The 23,254-nt window shown below is 41.0% G+C and overlaps 1 protein-coding gene across 1 annotated transcript; it reads right to left on the reverse strand.

The window, feature by feature from the left end:
- Positions 1-348: 348 nt before the first annotated feature.
- On the reverse strand, positions 349-21,158 carry samd10a (sterile alpha motif domain containing 10a). The gene is made up of 5 exons (XM_036578332.1): positions 21,007-21,158; positions 13,156-13,337; positions 7,783-7,951; positions 1,829-1,969; positions 349-1,661 (listed from the first exon to the last, which is right to left on the reverse strand). The coding sequence occupies exons 1-5, from the start codon at positions 21,017-21,019 to the stop codon at positions 1,639-1,641; spliced, it is 528 nt and encodes a 175-aa protein (XP_036434225.1). The 5' UTR covers positions 21,020-21,158; the 3' UTR covers positions 349-1,638.
- Positions 21,159-23,254: the final 2,096 nt, after the last annotated feature.

Genomic DNA, 23,254 nt, shown 5'->3' on the forward strand with positions numbered 1-23,254 from the left:
CTATGTCAAGCTTGTAATAAGCGTACAGATGGTTCTTTGAGTGTTTATGGTTCTATATAGAACTACTGTCTTTACTAAAAAACCCTTGAGGAACCATATTTTTTTAACCCCTTAAATGACCAGCACCCACCAACAGACCCAATTATGTATAACCTAAGAATAGCTCAGCCAGTTTTTACTAAGGTCCCTGTAGTTACTAAATTATAAGCCTTAGTATGTCTTACTTAGTAGCCTGAGATTTTAGGGGGTTGAGAGTGCATCATAACCCCACTCATGCTCATCAATCAGCTACTATGCAACAACAACAGACCTGAATTAAACAAGAATAAAACCAAATGAAACCATCAATCGAATATGGTATAAATTTCTGTCTACCATTTAATAATAATGTACTTTATTTACATTTTAAAAATGTCACATGAAAGAAATGAATATGCACATTGCAAAACAAAGTAAGTAGGAATTGGGACAAGTGTCCTTATGGTGAACAGTCTTGTGGAAGTCAGGAAAAGATGGTTTCTGGCATGAGAAATGCAATGTGTTGAGAAAGATTTAGATGTTTGTCACTTTTCATCATTACATAACACTTTTTGACATTTTCTTCTTACATTTTCTTACAAGAAACATTTACTTGTATTGACAGACATTATACAATGTGAGTTTTATTGATCTAGTTTCCACTGTTCCTTTGCTTTACTTCACTGTTTTCAAAGGTACTTAAAAGGAAATATATGTTTAAAAAGCCATTATGCAGCAGTGAATGTTCAGTATGCACTTAGAGAATGTTCCCTTTTTGTAATGTGGAATTCCTGTAATGTTCTAATGTCCCCAGGTAAAGCGGAGCATGTCAAGAAGGTGAAGAATGTCTGTAGTAACACCCTGTATTGTGTGTAGCCAAGCTTAAGGAGATTTCTTTTCTTTCATCTTATTCACACAGGCCTTCTAAAACCAAGCTCTAATCTGATTTAGTGACTTTGAACAGTGTGATTCCTGATGAGCTGCACTGCCTTTTTTCCATTATACCATAAGACAGTATCAACTTGACATTTTGTGGTCGGATGTGGTGTCTTTGAAAGGCAAGTCTGGGCTCGTGCTTCATTTTTGGGCAATTGTGCTGTAGCATGTCATCTGCCTCCCGACTGACATTTGTCTCTCTCAGGATTATTACAGTGAGTTATTGTGTGAAGTGTCAAAACACACAGAGACACAGTCCTTTGTAGAAAGAAAGAGTACTTGTTGACGTGGCAAGGAAAAGAACAGTTATTATTTCTTAAAAGGGAACCAGCATGAACTGGCTAGAAGGAAAACATCTGCTTTCCAGCGCTGAGTTCTGTAGCCTCACAGTCACAGAGAGACTACATATACATTATAGAATAGGGCACAACACAGAGAGCAGGGGGAGATTCAGGTTAGAGTGTTTGTTATTCTCCCAGCTGTTACAGACTCGTTGTTTTCTTCTTGGCTGTGGTTTGAGATGGAGATGGAGGTCCAGCTAGCACAGCTGAAAGCAGGTGCCGGTGCCTCAGCGGCTTGTGACAGTCCAAGTGCAGAGGTCTCTCATTGTAGTCTCTTTCCCCATGCCTCGATGCCCTCTCGCAGTGCACTGAGCCTGGGAGAGGTGCCCACGCATGGCTGGGGTTATGACAGGTTCCTGAAGGAGCCTGCCGTGAGAGAATAGAGAGAGAAAGAATGATTGAATACAGAATAGGAGAGGAAACCCTGTTCATGTGGACACACAAAACAAGCTCCATGTCTCCGTCTTCTTCTCACCACTATTCTTCACGCTTCACACTTTGCCTCTCTTTATCATTTTCTGTCTTCCTCTCACCTCGGCTGAGCAACTGGAGGTTGCGTCCCTCCTCCTGTACTTGAAGCTGCAGCACCTGCTGAAGAAGCTCCTGCCTGAGAGTCTCCTGCACCAGGCCCATTCTCTCCAGCTTCTCACCGTTCAGTCTTAAAAGAGCCCGACCTGAGAGAGAAACACAGAGAGGAAGAGAACAAATTTTGTGCTATATATGGTACTTTAGAAAAAGTAGCATCAAACGCCCATAAGAAAAGAAAAGTCACAAGTGAGCTCTCCTCACAATCTCTGTAGTTTCTCTGAGGCAACAATTAGATCAGATGGAATTTTGGCGAAAGTCTCTGGCTGCTCAGATATGTCTCCTGAGCAAAAGAGCCCAGTAATCTCAACTGTGTCTCTCTTGAGTTTTAGCACACATCTCAATAATGTCACACATTGATTTGCCAAGATACTAGGGCCCATGTTTATTTGCAACTGACCTAAAGACAGGAATTTCAATATGAAGTCCATTTCTCATCTAAGACTTCTAAGTCTGATGTTGTTAATAATGATTCAGGGTGAACTTTATTTGACAAGTTAGAACACTTTTTTGGACTTTCACTCCATTTATACACTAAGCTGGCAGTTTGTTAGTTGTGCCTAGACAAAAAGAAGAAAATCTGCATCTGCAATCAAAGAAGCTGGTGGTGTTCTCAGAACAACGGACTGACCACCCCAAAGCCCAGACCTCAACATCACTGAATGTGAGTGGGATTACTTAGATTGAAGTAGAAAACACAACCAACTTCTAAGACTGAAGTTTTGAGGTGTGGAAAAATATCCCTGCAGATTTTTCCCAAAAAGAATGGACGCTGCAATAAAGGCTGGACACACCTAGTATGGAAAAACTCTGTTGAGACTTTTTTGTGATTTTCTGTTAAATACTTATTTTAAATATATATTTTTCTTACACTGAAATATGAATAATTTGTACTTGATAAATGTTTTGCCTGGAAATTAAATGAATGAAAGGGTGGTAATTTTCCACTGTGCTGTATTATTTCAAAAAGGAAATGTTATTTGTAACAAGCACAAGTACCATCTGCATAATGCATATCTTCCATGGCTGAGATACACTGGTTACGACATCGCTATCCCTCCTCAAGCTTCGTGGAGCCTACTCTGTTCATCGTGATCGCTCATCCAAATGGCTGGTGGGGGAGTTCTGAGAGTGACTATGGCAGCCTGCTGGGGAAAGCTTCCGCCTGAGGGAGAACTGAGCCTGCAGTCACTCTCATGGCCCTGAACCCCACCGAGTTTCTCTCACTGTTTCTCTAAACGCTTCAGCCCACAGCCCTGCAGGACAACCGTTTTGTCATCTTTCTTTGCATTCTACGCTTTCTCTCAGTTAATGACTCCCTCTCTCACTCTCTAGCTACCTCTCTTTCTCTCTTTCTCTCCCAGCATGTCTGAGCCCTTGATTCTCTGTGTCCAATTAGAGAGAGAGGAGAGGAACAGGGAGCCAGACGGGTCCCGCTGGAGCAAGAGGGGGCGGGAACAGCCTGAGGACAGAAGTGGCGGTTCTGTCCAAGCACACAGTACACGCACCAAGGGATACACACACACACACACACACACACACAAACACTCACACCCACACTGTGCTAATTATACATTTGGATACACTGCAAGCACACACTCATCAAAAGAAAGTTTTTCAATCTGCGATATCTGCGTACATGTACACATGTAGATGCTTGCTCACAGTGGTCTGTGGAGTCACCGCGTCAACACCTTTCAAAGTCAGACTATGATGTAAGGTACACATGCATTTTTGATGCAACACGAGCTGTGATATCAACAGAATTTTCGTAAAGGGAAGAAATGAAAAGTGCATCAACAGAAAATACAAATGGTAATTTTTAAAATATGTACAGTACTGTCATCATCAGATACACAGTACTTAATCTCTGTGTCTGAAAGGAAAGCCATTACTGTGAAAAGAAAATAGAAAAAAGAAGAAAATTTGCAAAATAAACAATGAAACTGAAGGAGTCCTCAGAAAAATGGACTGACTGCTCCAGAGCACAGACCTCATCATCGCTGAATGTGTTTGGGATTAGCTGAATCGTAAGAATTCTTCTCAAAAAGAACGGAAGCTGTATTAAAGGCAAAGGTTGTTAAGTTCTGCTTGACTTGTATTAAGTTGAAAATGCTACAAAAACACGATATTTTATGTTTTATCTTATGAGCGTCATTGTTTTTGGAAATATATGCTCATTTCAAATATGATGCCTGCACACGTACCAAAAAAGTTAGAACAGGAGCATATTTACCACTGTAGTGCATCACCTTTCCTTTTAACAACACTTAATAATCGTTTGGGCACCAAGGACAACATTTGATTTAGTTTTTTGCCATTGTTCTATTGTACAAGTCTTCAGCTGTGCAATCATACGCAGCCTTCATTGTTGTATTTTCTACACATTGTCAATAGAAGAAAGGCAAGTTAGTTTAGCACCCACACTCTGAGGGCGCAGCCATGCTGTTGTAACATGTGCAGAATGTGGCTTGGCGTTGTCATGCTGAAATAAGCACAGACATAACTCAAAAATACGCTATCTGGTAGCAAATTTTGCTCCAAAATGTGAGTATATTTCAGCATTAAAGGTGCTTTCACAGATGTGCAAGTTACCAATGCCTTGGGCACTTCCCCCATACCATGACAGACCCTGACTTTTGAACTTTACACAGGTAACAATCTGGACGGTCCTCTTCTTCTTTGGCCCAGAGAACATGATGTTCATTATTTCCAACCTTCAACAACCTTCAACCTATTCTTGCTCATAAAAGGCTAGGCCTTTCCTGGATGCTCCATTTATACTCAAGTATGATTACATCACCTCTTTAAAAATGTTTTCTGAATATTTAACAATGCTCCTAGTCTTAAATTATCCCTGTCCCAAGTTTTTTTGAAATGTGGCAATGAGGCATCATGTTCAGAATCAACATATATTTACAATAAAACAATGAAATTGAGAAGATAAAATATTAAATATCTTGTCTTCGTAGCTTTTGTTCAAATACAGGTCAGCATGTTTTTATGTGCATTCTACACACTGTCCCAACATTTTTGGAACTGGGTTTATATATATATATAGTCCCAACAGCATCCTGTGGGCAGCGTCTTGTGACCACTGATGAAGGACTAGAGGATGACCAACACAAACTGTGCAGCAGCAGATGAGCTATCATCTCTGACTTTACATCTACAAGGTGGACTGACAAGGTAGGAGTGTCTAATAGAGTGGGCAGTGAGTGGACACAGTGTTTAAAAACTCCAGCAGCACTGCTGTGTCTGATCCACACGTACCAGCACAACACACACTTACACACCACCGCATCAGTGTTACTGCAGTGCTGAAAATGATCCACCACCCAAATAGTACCTGCTGTGTGAGGGTCCATGGGGTCCTGACCACTGAAGAACAGGGTAAAAGGGGGCTAACGAAGTATGCAGAGAAACAGATGGACTACAGTCTGTAATTGTGGAACTACAAAGTGCACCTATATAGTAAGTGGAGCTGATAAAAAGGACAATGAGCGTAGAAACAAGGAGGTGGTCATAATGTTATACCTGATCACTTTTACTTGATAGCCATTTTGACTGGAAATTAAATAAATGCAGGGTGGTCTCTGACTGCACTGTATAAATAATCTACATTTTATTTCCACTATGGTTTTAAAAACATCCATAAAACAGGCAAAAATCTATAGATGCCAGCTGGCTGCTAGTTAATGTACTACAACTGTTCCACAAGCTCCACAGTTTATATTTTCTTCCAACATGAACCACAAAAATGCAGCCAGGCCAAATTGGGTGAACAAGTTCCTTCTAAGAGAAAACTACTGTCCAACTTGCTTTTGAAAGCAGTAATACTCTTCTGGCTATGGTTTGTACGGATAACATTAGAAGCAATAGAATGTTCTCATTAAGATTCACAAATGAATCAGGGCTTATGTGCTTCCTTGAACTCTGCCAGAATGACCTCTAATCCCAGAGGCTTTTGGGGTCGCCAGCCACTTCAGGTGCACTAAAATTGTTTCCCCTCTCTGCTGGCCAGGGCAGGCCACTAACCCTGCTGAATCATTAACTCCAGGGTTACTGTATAAAATAAGCGTATCAGAAAAAATACATCAACTTGACTACACTTACTTTAAATGCATGCATATGCAGTATCATTAGGAAATTAAATGAAAGCCTCTTAAAAAAGGAAAACCTTTTTAAGATGCACATCACACCAGTGAATGTAATTATAGCACTGAGTAGGGTTTTTGATTAGCATGCACTAGATTCAAGGTCTAGTTAGAGGCGGACAGGTTACTGCTGATACTACAGCTACTGCATAAGTCCTAACGTACTCTAGCACAAAATAGCAAAGAAACTTTCTCTACTGCTGAGCCACCCTGACTGATTAAATAAAAAATGCTATGTCCCTCAACAACTCAGCAGAGCTATGGTAGCATATGTACATAAGTTAGTGTAATGAAGGTTGGTTGGGCTCCAAGGTGCTCTGATTACATCACTCTCAGAGAGAGTTCCTGGAAAAGTGGCAGAGCTGGAAGCCAACGACCTTTAGCTCAGAAGGCCAACTCTCCTGTCAAACTGGATAAAACACATAAAATAGATGTGTCAGGGCATACTGGGAGCTGGGGTGAACTGCTGAGCACATATGTCTTTTAAAAGCATGTTGTAGAACATCTGATTCTTTTTACATAAAATCCAGTATCTGTGATCGTCATTCTACATTAAAATAGACCAAATTAGAATAACACTGAGGATAGCTATACTTCTGGGCGGATAATTCAATCCAGCCAGTGTGGAAACGTACATGTACAGTACAATTTACAGTAAATACAAACAGAACAGAAAAACATTGGCAATAACAGTACAAAACCTTTAGTAAATTCTTTACCTTTCGATTTAGCGAATTCTTTACCTTTCCAGATCAAGACGGAGTTGCCAAACACTATTACATGGCCAATAAGTGTAAATTGAGACAGTCTGCTTACAAAGCGGGTAGATTACATGACATTGTGGCCTGAGGTTAGCTATATTGATATAGTGAGCTATTTCATCTTTTCCCAAGATATAGGCAGTGAAGAGCTTCGGAACTATAAAAGGGCAAATCAGAGCATCAGCCAAGGTAAACATCGGGCATGGATAATGCTGAGGGAAAGTGGGGTGGTCGTGCATTGCAGGACTGGGGATGTCCTGCAACCGCGCAGCCGTTGTCTTGTAGAAGGCAGGGATAAGCTCAGATATATCCTAATTGCTATGTATCCTATTTTTATGAGCAAACATATATCTTCTTTGGAGGATATTTCAGTTTGAAAGCTGCAAGCCATGCCAGTTTCCTTTTCTTCTTTTTAGAGCACAGAGCATGGACAACATTTATGTATGTGCTGGTGTTCGAAGCACACATTTGTCAAGAACAGTATAAAAAAAATTTGTTGTGACATCCGACAACAGCACACACTGAGCCCCAACTCATGAGTGAATCATGTAGTCCATATCAGAGCCAATTTAATTTTTTTCACCAGAAATTCTCTGATTAGCACTACTGCATGACCAGAAACAGAAAAATGGCAAATAGAAATAGCCAGGCATCATGGCAGCCCCCACTGGGTTTGCAGGAAAATCGTGAATAATGCATGATGCCCGTCAGACACAATGATTGTTTCCATTATGATGTCATGTCAAAGAATTTTTTGTGTTTCATTATAAAAGAAATACATTTTGATCCACTGCACAACAACAACACACTGTAGCAAAACACTGTTTTCTCTGTGATGTTGCTCAGCATTCAGTATTTATGTAATAAATGGATTATATCCAATTGTGATGTCAAAAGTTTCCCTTTTTTCAGCTTTTTAGCCTCACAGTTGAACACAGCTGTAACATTTTCAGCAGCAGAGACCTCAAAGGCTAAAGAATGTACCTGTAATGGCGTGGTGGGAAAAAGCCTCCACATAGGTCAGGTAGTTGTGAGGACAGTGTTTCTTTAACCACCTGCACACGTCCTGCTGGGACCACAAAACCACTGGTCTGGACAGGCTGGGTAGAGTGGGACTAGTGTGGTAAACAGAGTAGGAGTCTCCGGTGCGGAGCTGAGAGAGAGAGAGAGGGAGAGAGGTCAAAAAATTTTAATGAAATGGCAAAATGGTAGAGAACAGCAACTGCACTTTCAGAGGTGGCTTTGGAGTGGCAGAGCGCACATATGGTGCCTCATGTATCAAAGCTTGTTAGCAATGCATTTCCCTGGCACAGCAACAAGGACGAACACACACACACACACACACACACACACACACACACACACAGTTTCCCTCTCTTGACTGGGCGAGCGATGCCCTGTGACGGTGATAACATTCACACTGCTGAGAGCTCTGGGAAATAAAGTTTTTTTCTTTTTTTTCCCTTGTAATAGCAGCGTTCCACTTTATGCGCTGTCCATAATTAAGATGGATCATTTCATCTCGGGCTGCACGATTGGCTAACACAAGGACACGCCCGTGATGCCATAAACAGAGCTCATTAAATGATGGCCATTCAAAAGATGATTAGTATCCTTTACCACTGTGCCAACACAGATGTCGACACTGGCATCCCAATAACACAATTACATTAAAATATGTCAGCTCCAATAGCAGCATGAAGCTGTATAAAACCATTATAGATATATAGAGATTTATTTCAAGTCTGTCATTCACTAAAACATTGGAGGCTGCTTGGGTGAAGTGGAAAGCAGCTTAAAAGTTTTATTAGGCTATTGAAACTCTGAAGAGTTTACGTCTTGGCTATTATGGCTATGCATTTGTCAAAGCCATGCATTCCCAATCCAATACTTTTAATTTGCTGTATCATTCACTCCCACAAAGTCCTTTTCATTACTCAGAGCAATTTTTTGCCTTTTCTTCTATTTGTTTTGCTTTTCGAACCCATTAGCTGCCATCTGTGTCTGTTTTTGTTCTGGCCCACTCCCATTCATCTCCAATTTCCTTTCTCCTTCACACTTTTTGCTCTGCTCTCTCTCCATTTCGCTCTCTCTCCTCTGCCCCCCCCCCACCCCTCTCTCTCTCTCTTTCTCTGTACCTCTCTCTCTCTGACACCCTATTTTAACTGCAGTGTTTGCCCTTGAGTGGCCCTGGGGAGATCTTTCATTTTCAACAGCAGCACACACACACAAACACACACACACACAGCTGAATCAGAGGATGGTACACCCTGTGGGAACTGGACTGGATACACATGTCCTTCTCCATCTCATTCATTCTCTCTCCAACACTCTGGCTGGAACCTTAAGGGACACTCCTACTAGAAAGCAGGCATTCACACAAACAGCACCAGAACCATCGATCAAAGACAAAGCCATTAGATAGGACAACAGCAGAATACTGGGCATGTCGGTCACTGCGCATCCATCTGCAATGTGGATGCCAGGCAAAGTGGCTGCTTTCCCTTCTGTTTCCCATTTGTCTGTTACCATTAGCTATGTGTTGAAATGACTCAGACTGTTTAAATACCCTATTTGTCCTTCATTTAAGATCTTTGGACAGTTCCTCTGAAATACAATTGTAGAACACAGTTATGCGGAAGCTGGCGGAATGCTTCTCATCCTGCTCAACCTGTTATGTTCCCGGAGAGACAGAGAGAGATATAGAGAGAGACAATAGCGAAATAAAGAGAGAGAGATAAAGAAAGATAGAAAGAGAGAGGAGAGCGAGATACAGAGCGAATGAGTGAGCAAGAGAAAGAGAGCGAATACAAATGTAGAGTGGAATAGAGAGGGAGGGGGCAGAGAGAGAGAGAGATAGAAAGAGAGAAAAAAGAAAGAAAAAGATAAAGAAAGAGAGACAGCAGATAGAGACAGAGAAAGAGAGAGAGAGAGAGGCACATTAATAATTCATAACTTCAACTTCAGTTCTCACACACCCAGTACCTAGCAGAAAACATTGTGTCTTGATACAATGAGGATGCCACATCTATTTTCACACAGTCATCCACCTTAAACCCTTATTATTGTTCTTTATCTGTCTTTTCTCTCTCTCTTTTGTCTTGTCTGTAATTGGTGCTGTAGCCTTCATGTCTTCTGAAGAAAAGACCCTTTAACTGCAGTAGAATGTCGCTTCTAACAAAACATTAGGAAGTCACATCATTAGAAGCAGTAACTGTGTCTCTATCCAGTTCACACACCATGCTCTGTCTGGAGGAAGCTAAAGGATGGTTTCTGTATTCAGAAGTTATGATTCACATTAAGGCCCAAAATATACAGAAAGAATCCAGGATACAGCGGTTCCAGTTTGGAATTTTCACAAGAGGTAAATGAACATGGCGGACTAATGAACTGGAGCTTTTGATCATGGATTCACTTTTAGGGAAATCAAAGGCGAGCTATCCTGCTCTGATCGCCCCCTGCAGAGAGCGGCACATCGGCACGCCCACTGAAAAAATAGTTCACAGCAAGTATGGAGTTCATGGCCTAACTTCACTGATAAAGCACTCTTTCTAATACTTATAAGGACAAACACAGTGCAGAGCTTTTCCACAGCTCTTTAGGTTTTAGAGAAAATTTTGCATTAGATATCTGACCTGTCAGGAGGTTAAAGTGTCTCATTTTATGAGGGTTATTTTGGTTTTATTCCTCTGAGAGGCAACATGATGGAAGAACAAAACACCTAAAATACCCTTGAGGAACTTCTACATATAATATACTTTGAGACATAAATGGCTCAGGCGTATAAAAATGCACATCCAATGCTGCTGTCTGAGGAAGAGTCTGGAAAAACAAAATGAGAAAACCCACATAATTAGCACTTACTGAACACAACACAGATCTCCGAATGGATGGTACCTCAGGTAATTTCATGGAAGAGATAAAAAAACTCAATTTAGACCATGAACAAAAGAAAATGAGGGATCTTTAACCCAGGCTGATGTACTTGCCTCTAATAATTACTTCTGAATAAAGTCAATTAAAAGCATTCCACATACCCATTAAGATAACGCTAACTAGTTTAGCTTAGCGCCATCAATTTAGCCCTTATTAACCAGCGAAAATGTACAAATCTATAAAGAAGACAAGGGTGTGCCATAGACGGGGACTGAACAGTGACTTGCGGGTCACGGAAGTGGGGCCGCAAGAGGATTCTTTGTTAATATAGAAATGTAAAGGATCAACTGAAGTTCAGGACAGACATTAAGGCCCATATCTCTGCCCATAGTGCTCAATCAACCATTTCTAGTGTTCAAGAGCCGAGAGGCTCTGCGGTCTATTTAAAGCCATTCTGGAGCAAGAGCCTTCGCTTTGCTCTGCCTTGCGGCTCAACTGCATCTTCCCCATTCTCTGCAAACAAAGTCTTGTTTTGGATGGATGGCTGGATAGAGTGCAGGAGAGTGAGTGTAGGGGCAAGAGAGCAAAAGAGCGAGAAATACAAAGAGAATGGCCATTTTTGCCTTTTCCTTTTCTGCCCCTCGACCTTATGGCCGAGCCTTTGTGAGTGTGTGTCAAAAAAGCCGAAGAGATGCACGCAAGGCATCGGCTGCTTTAATAATGCACAGCACAGCCATAGATTGGCTGGAAATAAAAACACCCTCCCTCTTGTGGCATTGTTTTATGGATAAAGTGTGGACTGGAGCCATAAAGAGAATGGCTCATTAAAAGCATGAGCTGTAGCATGAAAGCAGCATGGTGATAATAGACAGGGCACTTAAAAGTGATGGGTGATCTCTCACGGCTATAAAGAGGTCTTCAGCATCAGTATCACACTGTCATTCTGCTTCTGCTGCACTTCTCTTTTGTGGTGAAAGATAAAGGAAAGCCAAATCTGCATACATAAGGATGGTACTTCAGCAGAAAATAGTGTTGCCACCTTCACAGTCAACTCATATGTCCATAAAGTAATTAGATTTTATCTTCATTGGATATTAGGGATCCATCTCTCACAATGATGTTCCACTTGTAGGTTTTGATATAAGCATGTTTAAAGCCATTCTCTACATATCTTAATGTTCTATGCTTTATTGCACATAACACTTAATGACCATACCTTGTAGTTGGGCTGCATGATATTGAGAGGAAAATTCACAATACGATATTTTAGGCGCTTAACATTGTGATATTTGACAAACAAAAAAAGGAGCAAAAATATATACAGATAAATTATTTAAAAATAGAGCTATTTATCATTCTAACAATGAAAATGTGCATTTAGAAGGGTAATTAAGGCAGCTGTTCAATATTCTTAACTGACATAACAGCCATATTCCATTCATTCTCACTAGGGTGGCACAAAATGGACAAAAAACTTTTTCAGCAATCACACTGTCAGGTATTACAACTGCAATATACTTCATAATATGTTGAAAAATTAATATTGCGACAGGGTTAAAAGATCAGCCTGCACTCACACACCCACAGCTAAGAGGAGTAGATAAGCAATGCAATTTCCATAGACAAACTCTGGCAGTATAATATAGTTGCATTACTCACTACAGAGTTCCAAACTGCCACTGGAAGCAACATCAGCACAATAACTGAGTTGGAAGCTTCATGGAATGGTCCATGGCCAAGCAGCTGCACACAAGCCTAAGATGGCTATGAGCAATGCCAAATGTTGGCTGGAGTGGCATAAAGCACAACACCACTGGACTCTGGAGCAGTGGAAACGTTTTCTCTGGACAAATCATGCTTCACTCTCTGGCAGTCTGATGGCTGAATCTTGGTTTGGGGAATGCCAGAAGAATACTACCTCCTGTAATGTTTAGTGTCAACAGTAAAGTTTGGTGGAGGAGGCATAGTGGTCTTTGGTTGTTTTTCAGGGTTTGGGCTCTGCTTCTTAATTCCAGTGAAGGTAATGTTAATGCTACAGCATACAAAGACACTTTGGACAATTAAATGTTTCCAACTTTGTTGCAAAAGTTTGGTGGCGGCCCTTTCCTGTTCCACCATTGTGCCCCCGTGGACAAAGTGAGGTCCATGGCAACTTTGTATTAATGCCCATGGTTTTGGAATGGGATGTCCAGCAAGCTCATATAAGCATAATGATCAGGTATCCATATACTTTTTGCTATATAGTGAACTTTTGGACCTTACAGAAACTCTCATTTCTCATTAAGACAAGACAGAGTGAGTTTTAATACCATTATTTAGAGCCAACAGTAGTATATAAAAGTACAAACAACAAACTGTTTAGTTTCAATCATCAGCTTATTGGTTTCTGGTCTTTGCATCTTCTGCTATCAACTCACCACCCTGTGTTCTGAAGTCACAGTTTATACCTTTCAGAAGTTCAAAAAAGCTTTCTATAGTTACCTGCAAACCCTCAGTTCCAGGCTGCTGCAGAAGTTTGACAGTGCGGCCGCCAGCTGTTTTGTGCCCGCGGCCCTCGTGCCAAGTGAGGTTTCCACCGGTGCAGCGGCTCAGTTGGTACTTAAAGTCCTCCGGAAGAGCCTTGTACTCCACGGCAGGACGACAGAAACTAAAGCTGGAAGCAGCTAGGGAACAGAGAGAGAGAGAGACCAAAGGAGAATGAAAGATTCACTTCACTGCACATTCAGGGAGTTAAATAAAACAATCTTCGGTCTTCGCCTTTAAGGTTCAGTTGTATTTGATCTTCAGGTAGAGCAGGAGAGATCCTGGCCTGGAATATGGCTAGATAGTATATTCTCTTGCTAATGATATGGATGCTAGTTGTTTAGTTGCTTAGAAATAGAATTCTTTGGCATGCGAGAAGGCTGTAAAACAGCAGTGGTTTTGTGAACTATAAGGTAACGTAATGAATAGCATATGGATCTGCACATGTGGGTTACTTAATGGAAAATATGAGGTGTTGTTAAAAGGGAAACTGCTGACAGAACAAAAACCATCAAAAAATAGCCTTCACATGTAGTCATGACTCAAAAAGAAGCCAAAAGGCCCCAGGCAGGCCACCAGATTGCTAATTCCTTCTTCATTTCTTACTTCTATGTAAACTGGAGAAAACACTAACTAGGGCTGCATGATACAGGCAAAATACCAGTACTGGGAATATATATCTGCATATCGAGACTGTGATATGGCTTACAATATATTAAAAAAACACTTATCCTGAGACATTTACTTTGAATTACATAAATACTTTGATTCATCAAAACACCTACAGAAAACTAATCTTGGTCTGTGATTGGTCAAGATGCTTTAAGCACAAAGTAAATAGCATTGTGATTAGTTACAAAAACATCTACATTTAGATGCCTTTTTGTGATATTGCACAGGCCAATACTGCGAAAACGTTTGACAAATGATGAACACAAACTCCTTAAGAGTTATATAAATAAATAAATATTAAGTATTTTGGAGTTCACAAACTATAATAATTTTGGTAGCATGTCGATGATAAGTTCCAAGACAGCTGAGCTAAATTACAGCTATTAAGGTGAAGAAAGACATAATGAACTGAAAGGCTAAAAAAATATCTTATAATGCAATGTGACATGTTTAAGCAGGAATGTTAAGGTGGTAGGGATCCAGTAAAACCATAGTAAGAACCATTGCTTTCTTTGTCAAGATCCATTTTGTTTCTAGGTAACAGACAGGTACATACTATATAAGACTCAAATGTCTTTAAGTGACTTTGCACTGCCTTTTTCCCTTTATAACTTCATGGTACTCAAATTTACCTTCCAGCTCAAACATGTAGCACTGCGGTGAAATTTAGTTTACTCACTTTCATTTTACCCCAAATAATTACCCAATACTTTGGAGTGTGTACATCACACTTATCTAGTTAATACTGTTTGGCATTTCTACGTAATTTAGTTTGGCTATCTTGGAGCTCACAACCATGTTACCCAAAATACCCAATTACTTACTATTTCCTGTTTAATACCTAGAACTCAAGGAACTGTGAAAGCAAACATTACCATTTATTTTCAAGAGTGTTCATGACAAATCACTTTTTCTAAGAGACTGGCAGAGATTCTTTGGTCTGAAAGAACATGTATTATTTCTCTGGGTTACTGTTGCAGTCACCGCTGTCATGTTTCCTCACGTGTCTATGGATGTTGACAGCCATGTTGGTCTCAGCATGGAACAGAGTCTTTCAACCTGACAATAGCCGGTCCACAATGGCTTTACTTATGTCAGCTGCCAGATGTGATATTAGCCCATGACAAAGTCCAATGACTAGGGAACCAGAGGGTGTGTGTGTGTATCCTGGCTTGCTCGTCATGCATATTCCAGCAGCAGCAGCAATAGCAGCAGCGTTAATGATTCAGGAGGCAGTCGACGTGTGTTTTGTCGACGAGGGGCGAGCGGCCAGCCTGTTTACAGACGAGGGCACAGAGAGAGAGCACTCGCTCATTAAAATCTCACTGACACTGTTGTCATAGCACAAACGAGGACAACCAGTCAACTGTGATAATACAAGGTGTGTGTGTGTCTGTGTGTGTGTGTGTGTGTGTGTGTGTGGTGGGGGGCAGGGGATTGGCTGTGATAAAAGGGATCTCTTTTGCTCTCTTGCTTGTTTCTCCCTCTTTCTCTCTCTCTCTATCTCTGCCACCCCCTCCAGCCCCACAGACCTACAAAGGCGGTTCTCATCAAGGCCAGATCGCTGCATGTGAGTTGTGAATGTGATTCACTTTGGGATAGAGTTGCACACTGACAAAGTGTCTTTCATTACTGACCCACTGAAGCGGACATGGTAGTGTGTTTGGGGGGGCTGAGATTTGTGGGAATATGTGGTGAGGTGAGTAAAAGAAAATCATAGTGTATTGTTAGCTCTATAATGGCTGCAAACTCCATCAATTTCAATCATGTTACTCAAATAGAATACTTTCACACCTTTCTCCATTAAAGCTTCAGATTTATCAAGTGTAAAGACAAATGATCATTTTCTATAGAAGCTGTGGGCTCTGACGACGTGGCTCCGGAATGTCATCCAGATGTAGCTATGTCTTAAAGACATTAAAGTGACAGATATTGCTAAAACAGCAACATATCTTCTTATACAAGTTTAAACATTTGAACACAGTCATCTTGCATGTTTTGTTGTACAATTTTGTTTTATTTGCTTTAACATATAGGAAAAAATAGAGTATAAAATATAAAATGTGCCAAAACTTTTGCACAAGCCGCATTTTGTTATATATTTTCAAATATGTTAAATTCAGCAAATAGACAGTAATTGTGCATTAAAATGTGCAGAAACTGTGTTCTCTGTACAGCATGTCTTCACTTATTTTTTCTAAGAAAATCAATAATGTCATCAACATGTCACTTGACCAGGGGTGCCCAAACTTTTGCATATAACTGTATTTTAAATATTCTGCAAAATCCCAAATGTAGTCAAACAGCCAAGACGTGTTTGGGTTTAGAAGTTGCTTCTTTAATTTTGCTTACAGGTTAAATAGTATGGTAAAAATATGGTAAAAATATGGCCTTCAAGATGGTTGCTGCTCTACTGTTTTAGCTAACATACTATTGTCCATGTTTATACATAACAGTATGTTATACGGTGTCAGACACCACATAAACATAAAGTCTTTTTCAAATTACTTAACAACTCGACATGGTTTGAGGCAGCTGTGTGCTGCTTTATACTTGCAGTTTATGTAATGCTAACCTGGTGGCTATAAGCTTCCATTAATTAGTAGCCTCTTTCTGCAGACCCCATAGTGGCCATTCCACCAGCGAAATGGAAATCAACTCAGACATTTATAAGATTATAGTGAAATAAAACAGTTTCCCTCGTAACTCTGTTATCAGATTAACTAAGATACTGGTGGCTCTCTGTGTGCAAAAAGCTGTGACTCTGTGTTGAGCTACTAGTGAGCAATGAGGGGTGAAAGGGGAGGGTGAAAACAGCTCACACCTGTCCACAAAGACGCCCGTACCAAGATAAAAAAGGCACAACTGCAGCTTTCTGTGTGTCAAAAATGTGTACAACTGCCACAATAAAAATAGCATTTCGACACAACAAAAACACTTTTATTAATGTTGACTTGCTTGCTCAACTATGAAGATGAAAATCCAGTTTGCTTCCAGTTTTGGAAATTATACACTTTAATCAGTGTTGCTGCATGAAAAAAAAAAATACATAGTGCAAAAACCAAGGGACAAAACAGGTGGAAATGACATTTTATGGCTACTATAAAACTAGTCATCAGTGCAAAACAAACACCAAACATATCATATCTACATTCAGGTGAGAAAATTGTGTACATTTGATTTTTTTCATTTAACTATCATTATAAGACAGCACAAAATGCTAGATATTATCTGGCTGTATTGTGGAAAGGGTGACTTAAAAAAAGAGAAGACTATCCTTTCACATACATCACACTTAACTGTCCACTCTTCACAGTCTAAAATCAATAGAACATAAGGATTCTACAGAAAAAAGAGAACATCTAATACCTGATATAGCTTCTTAGATCAACTGGTCCAAGTTAATCATGCAGTCTCTTGTAAAAGACATGCGAACTAGAGCTGGCAGCAGCACGCGAGGCTTTGAACTTCACAGGGAGAGTGACATGCAACATCTGTGCAGAGTAATGAGCTGGAGGGAAAGGCTGAGACAGTTCTACAGCCAGCCCCGCCAGCTTGCGCGCGCTTAATTATCGATGCAGATGAATGCCAGAATGAATATGTGTGTCACTATTAAAGCAGTGGAGTGCCTCTCAGCAGGTAGGTTGATTTGCTGCTAATAACGTTGATGATCAAAGCTGATGTTCAGTGCCTGGGCTTACATATTTGATGCTTGTTTAAATGTCTGAACATGGGCTATACGGGTGTGTGTGTGCTTACTTGGGTGGACGGTAGTGTGTGTGTGTGTGTGTTTGTGTGAATGGGTGCATGGGTGGATGGTAGTGTGTGTGTGTGTGTGTGAACGGGTGCTTGGGTGGATGGTAGTGTACGAATGTGTGTGAATGGGTGCTTGGGCGGATGGTAGTGTGTGTGTGTGTGAATGGGTGCTTGGGTGGATGGTAGTGTATGCATGTGTGTGAATGGGTGCTTAGGCGGATGGTAGTGTGTCTGTGTGTCTGTGTGAATGGGTGCCTGGGTGGATGGTAGTGTGTGTGTGTGTGTGTGTGTGTGTGTGTGTGTGTGTGTGTGTGAATGATTAGGCGGATGGTAGTGTGTGTGTGTGTGTGTGAATGGGTGCCTGTGTGGATTGTAGTGTGTGCATGTGTGTGAATAGCTGCTTTTTTAAATATCGAAATCATGATTTCGATTTTCAATTTGCAAGAGCTCCAATTTTTGAACATTGCCTAGATTATAAATAATATTGTCTTAACAACATTTGTGTGGGGGGATTTAACCAAACACTACGGAGCTTGAGAATGGCCTGTAGATGAGTTAGTGCTGTGTACATGACAACACACTCCCAACCGACTGGCAGTCTGGCACACTATACGTAAACCATTCAAGCGTCACGCGAGCAAAAATAAAGTGAAACAAGAAGCCTCGATCTCCATCTATAGAAATGTACTTCACAGCCACAATTTTGGTCAGAAAAATTGCAATTACATATTTCGTGCAAGTGTGTGAATGGGTGCTTGGGTGTATGGTGGTTTTTCATGTTTGTGTATGTATGTAGAGTTGTGTATGTGTGCTTGGATGTGTGACTGTGTTTGCATGTGTGTGGATGTGTGCTAGATTTGTGTGGGTGTGTGAGGATGGGTGCTTTAGTGGAGTCCTATTTTGTGTGGGTGCATGTGTATATGGAGGGGTCCTTTGTTGGATGATAGTTTTGTGTCTGTATGTGTGTGTGTGTGTGTGTAGATGCAAGATGGCTGCTTGGGTGGGTGATTTTCTGTGTGTGTGTGCATGCTTACATTTCTGGATGGGTGCTTGTTTATGTATATATATTGTGCATATACACACAAGAGTCCACACAAAGTATACGATCAGGATAATAATTTAAGTGAAGACGTAGAATGCACTTGAGCTGGCATGGACTCCACAACACCATAAGGTTTTGCAAAAGCCTCTGATCAAATCCACCTGAGGGCCTTCTGAACACAAGCTTCAATAGAAGAGACTAAAGAAAAATCTGACGTTTTAGGACCTGTTAGCCTTAACATGTTCGATCTTACCAATTTGCTTAAATTTTAAAATTTACCTACAAACAGTGCAGAATCTTCTGCATTTTCACTTGTCCTTGCTTTTCTTTGTTTTCAATTTTTCAACATTCTAAATAATTCTGTTGTTTCCAGGTTTAAAGGAAAAAATCCCAGATTTTCAATGTGGTGGTCTCCACTGTACACAATTGGGTGCATTGTGGTTTGTGTGTGTATGTATGTGGAAGGTAAAGTAGTGACACATTTAGAAAATACATTCAATAACTATGAATATAATAGTTTATTAAATATTTCAGATACTGTGCTGCACTAATCAGTTAAATAGGACTAATTATGATTTTTTTGTAATGAGACATGCAGTTAATCAGTGTGCTTTAAGTACTGACAATATCCACAATAAATTTAGGAAATTATATTGTGATGTAATAAGACATAATCTATCAGGACAATGATAAATATCATCAAATTGCTCACCCCAAGAGGAAGGGTGCTTTGTGCTTTGTGTTTGTGTGCACTGGTAATAGTTAAAAATGACACAATACCATTTTTTCTGATAAGAATACTGATAATAAAACCTTGAGTGTTGGCCAATATCAATCTAATTTTTCCTTTAAAAACTATAAAAAAACTTTAGCTAGAATTGAAACACTTCACTTAAGATAAGCATCTAAAAGTAGACTACCATGCTGAAACTACGCAAACACTCTTCTACCCCACAGGCAGAAACACACAGCTACCAACATCACATCACACAGTATGAGTGAGTGCTATTTCAGGCTAGATTTGTTATAGGATTAGAGCAGATTCATTCTTTTTTCCCTCTGATATCTGATCCAGCATCCATCGATCCCAATACCCAGTAATACAGGCCATCTCTAATAATACACTATTAAAAAAGACAGTTCTTCAAGTAAAGACAATGGTTCTGCGCAGAACCATGAACACTCGAAGAACCATTTGCATGGTGAAATTGTTCTTCAGATTGATAGAGAATGTGCTGCAAATGGTTCTACATTACCTTTCGAAAAATGGTTCTATATAGCACTAAAAAGGGTTCTTCTGCTGTTACAATGCCAAACTTGTCACAACAGAAGAACCCTTTTGGTGCTATTTGGAACTATTTTCAAAAAAGGTTCTTTATGGAACCACATACAACACATTTTCCATCAGTCTGAAGAACCACTTCAGCATGCAAAGAACCCTTTAAGTATGCAAATGGTTCTCTGAGTGTTGATATGATTCTATATAGAGCTACTGTTTTTACTAAAGAACCCTTTAAGAACTATCTTTTTTAAGAGTGTAGTATGTATGCTCTTGGTTGAGTGTGTGTGTGCGGGGTATCTGACAGTTGTGTGTGTGTGAGTGCGTGTGTGTATGAATAGGTGGGTGGTCAGGGCTCTGAGGCAGGACAAGCTGAGACCTGTTTGAGAGCATCTGTGTGATGACAGTCCAACAGACCTTGTAATCTCCACAACACCTACAAGCTCTAAGTCACATTTAATGAGAAGACGCTTCTCCCGGAGCCAGAATGAAAATAGAAATAGAATCAGCAACATCGAGCACAACCCCCGTAACTCTAACACTCACAAGGAACCGGATGACATTCCTGAACTACCTGAAGAGCCTGCTTTCTCTTTCACACACTTACTGAGAAGAAAACATTTATCTGGAAAACAGAGTTCGTGAAAAGTTGCATCACGTTTGGTGCGGAGCTGTTCTAAAGAGTTTTAAAGATAACAGATAGCCTATTTGAGACCGAGGTCTCATTGCCGGAGGTCTGTGTACATCGCACTAAGCATGAAAAACGCTCTAGAGTCTGCTCTAAAACAGTACTCCAGTGTGCGCAGGTCACCCAGATAAGCTTTAAACTGACCTGGCAGAATTATTCAGCGACTGTCTGAAACACATCCATATCAAAGGCACGTAGTGAAGTCATTAGACAACTGGGTCAAAGTAAGCCTTCTTCAAACTCAGTCGTCAGTTGACAGGATTTAATGTAGCATCTCCTCAAACTGTTAGGTTCCGTTTTAAAAGCTGTCTACTGAACAAACCGGCTACACAGAAACACGACAATCAGTTCACAATAAATGAATAAATTTACCGTCCACAGCCATGTCAGCGGTTCAGCCTCGGGCTTCCTCTTAAAGGAAAAGTTGTGAGGTGAAATATTCCATGTTAGTCTTTACGGACCTGTCACACCGCGCGGAGCTTCGGCAGGTCCGTTCAGCGCGCGCTGAGCCTACTCCCCTCGCGCTGCGGTGGAAATGGGGAGAGCGAATTAGCAACGAGCCAATCAAATACCGAAGGGGCGGCGCTATCCGCCATAATCTGAATAACCCCGCCTCCTGGTGCAGGTGACGGAGACGTCAATCAAAAGACATAGCAGTCAAATTCTTAACGGAAAAAAGTGTGGCGTTCACTGAAACAGAAAAGGACACATTTCAGCATATTTGAACGTTTACAGCTCCATTTACACAACATTTAAACAGCTTTAAACAGTCATTTAGAATGAATGGTAAAGCAGCAGCTCATCAGCAGTTGTGTACAGTGCAGTGTTTCTGTGATACAGATGTTCGTAACCAAGCGGAAACTCCCGGCTCGCGCATTAGTCTTCACTCCTTTTGTTGTTATTTTCTCTGAGGCGGTGTGGCGCGCGAACCTCCGTCTTCTCTCTTCTTCTTCCTTTTGCCCTCATCTCACCTCTTCTCTTTTCTCCTCTCTTCTTCTCCCCTCACCTTCCTCTCCTCTCCTCTCCTCTCCTCTCCTCCACTCTCCACTCCTCCTCTCCCTTCCACTCCACTCCTCTCCTCCTCTCCCCTCCACTCCTCTCCCTTTACTCTTCTACTCTCCATTCCTGTCCTCCTCTCCTCTACTCTCCACTCCTCTACTGTCCACTCCTCTTCTCCTCTCCTCTTCACCTCTCCTCTCCTGTCCTCCACTCTCCACTCCTCTTCTCCTCTTCTCTCCTTTCCTCTCCTCTCCTCTCCACTCCACTCCACTCCTCTCCTCTTTACTCTTCTGCTCTCCATTCCTGTCCTCCTCTCCTCTACTCTCCACTCCTCTCCTCCACTCTCCACTCCTCTTTTCCTCTCCTCTCCTGTCTTCTCCTCTCCACTCTTCTACTGTCCACTCCTCTCCTCCTCTCCTCTCAACCTCTCCTCTCCTCCACTATCCATTCCTCTCCTGTCCTCTCCTCTCCTCTCTGCTCATCCACTCTCCTCTCCTCTCCTCCTCCTGTGGACAGTCCCGCTGGGGCAGTTCTGATCTGCTCTGTCACTGAATGAATCTTCTGGTGTCTCGTGAGAACTGGGCTCCCCTTGGTGTCCCACGCTGCCGACCGATCAGTCTGCGCGCGGAGCCTCTAATTAGTGGGAGCTTTGAAAACATGTGACGTGGGTGCACACGAGCCCGGAAAAATACCCAGACGAAGTTATGGAACGGCACTATTATTAGATTTCCTTCTGCAGAGCTTTTTATATGTTATATTCTCCACAGTCACTGCAGTTAATCACCACTATAGAGTCTCCAACAACAGCAACAACAACACAACCGCCTATAATAATATGCTAATAATAATATGTTAATGACAATAATAATAAGAAGAAGAGCCAGAAGAAGAAGAAGAATCCGATAAAACAACAACATAACAATAACAACAACAGCAACAACAATAATAACTAGGTTATCCTGTCCTCTTATTATAATCAGCACTTGGATTATGCCAACCTATAATATAATAATAAATATTATCATAATAAAACCTCCTCTTGTAAAAACTGAAAGAGAAGACAACACTTGTTTTAAAAGCATTATTATGCAGTAACAGCTACATGTCCTTCTTTATTGCTTCAGCACACTGCAAATGAATTCATTCTGAAACGCCGTTCATGTGTGAAGGGTGTGGTGAGGAGCTGAGGCTGCAGCTGCTGCTGTAGTAACGTCTGACTGACGAGCTATTGCAACGCTGTACACTAGAGGGCAGCATTTCACTGGCTTGTTTCTGGCTTTACAGTCATACAGAGCTCATTGAGCAAGACCAAGCAACAGAAGGACAAGTTCAGTTTTGATAACAGTCTCTTCTTTCTATTCACTACTACGAAGACCATCCTATGAATCCTATGAATTTTTCACTGCTTCATCTACTTTGTGGGCAACTGAACTAGACCAGCTCCCTTTAGGTTGTCATATTCAACAGATAAGCAAACGGACTGAATTCAAAGTGAATTCAGTTTGTGGCAATAAAAGCTGTATTTCCTGAGCTACAATTATTTTTAACAGCTCCTAGTGATTTTCTTGTTGTCATTTTCTCAGTAAACTTCGAGCATTAAGCATTAAGATTTCCCTTCCCT

Source organism: Colossoma macropomum, unplaced genomic scaffold, assembly GCF_904425465.1.
Source record: "Colossoma macropomum unplaced genomic scaffold, Colossoma_macropomum, whole genome shotgun sequence".
NCBI lineage: Eukaryota > Metazoa > Chordata > Actinopteri > Characiformes > Serrasalmidae > Colossoma > Colossoma macropomum.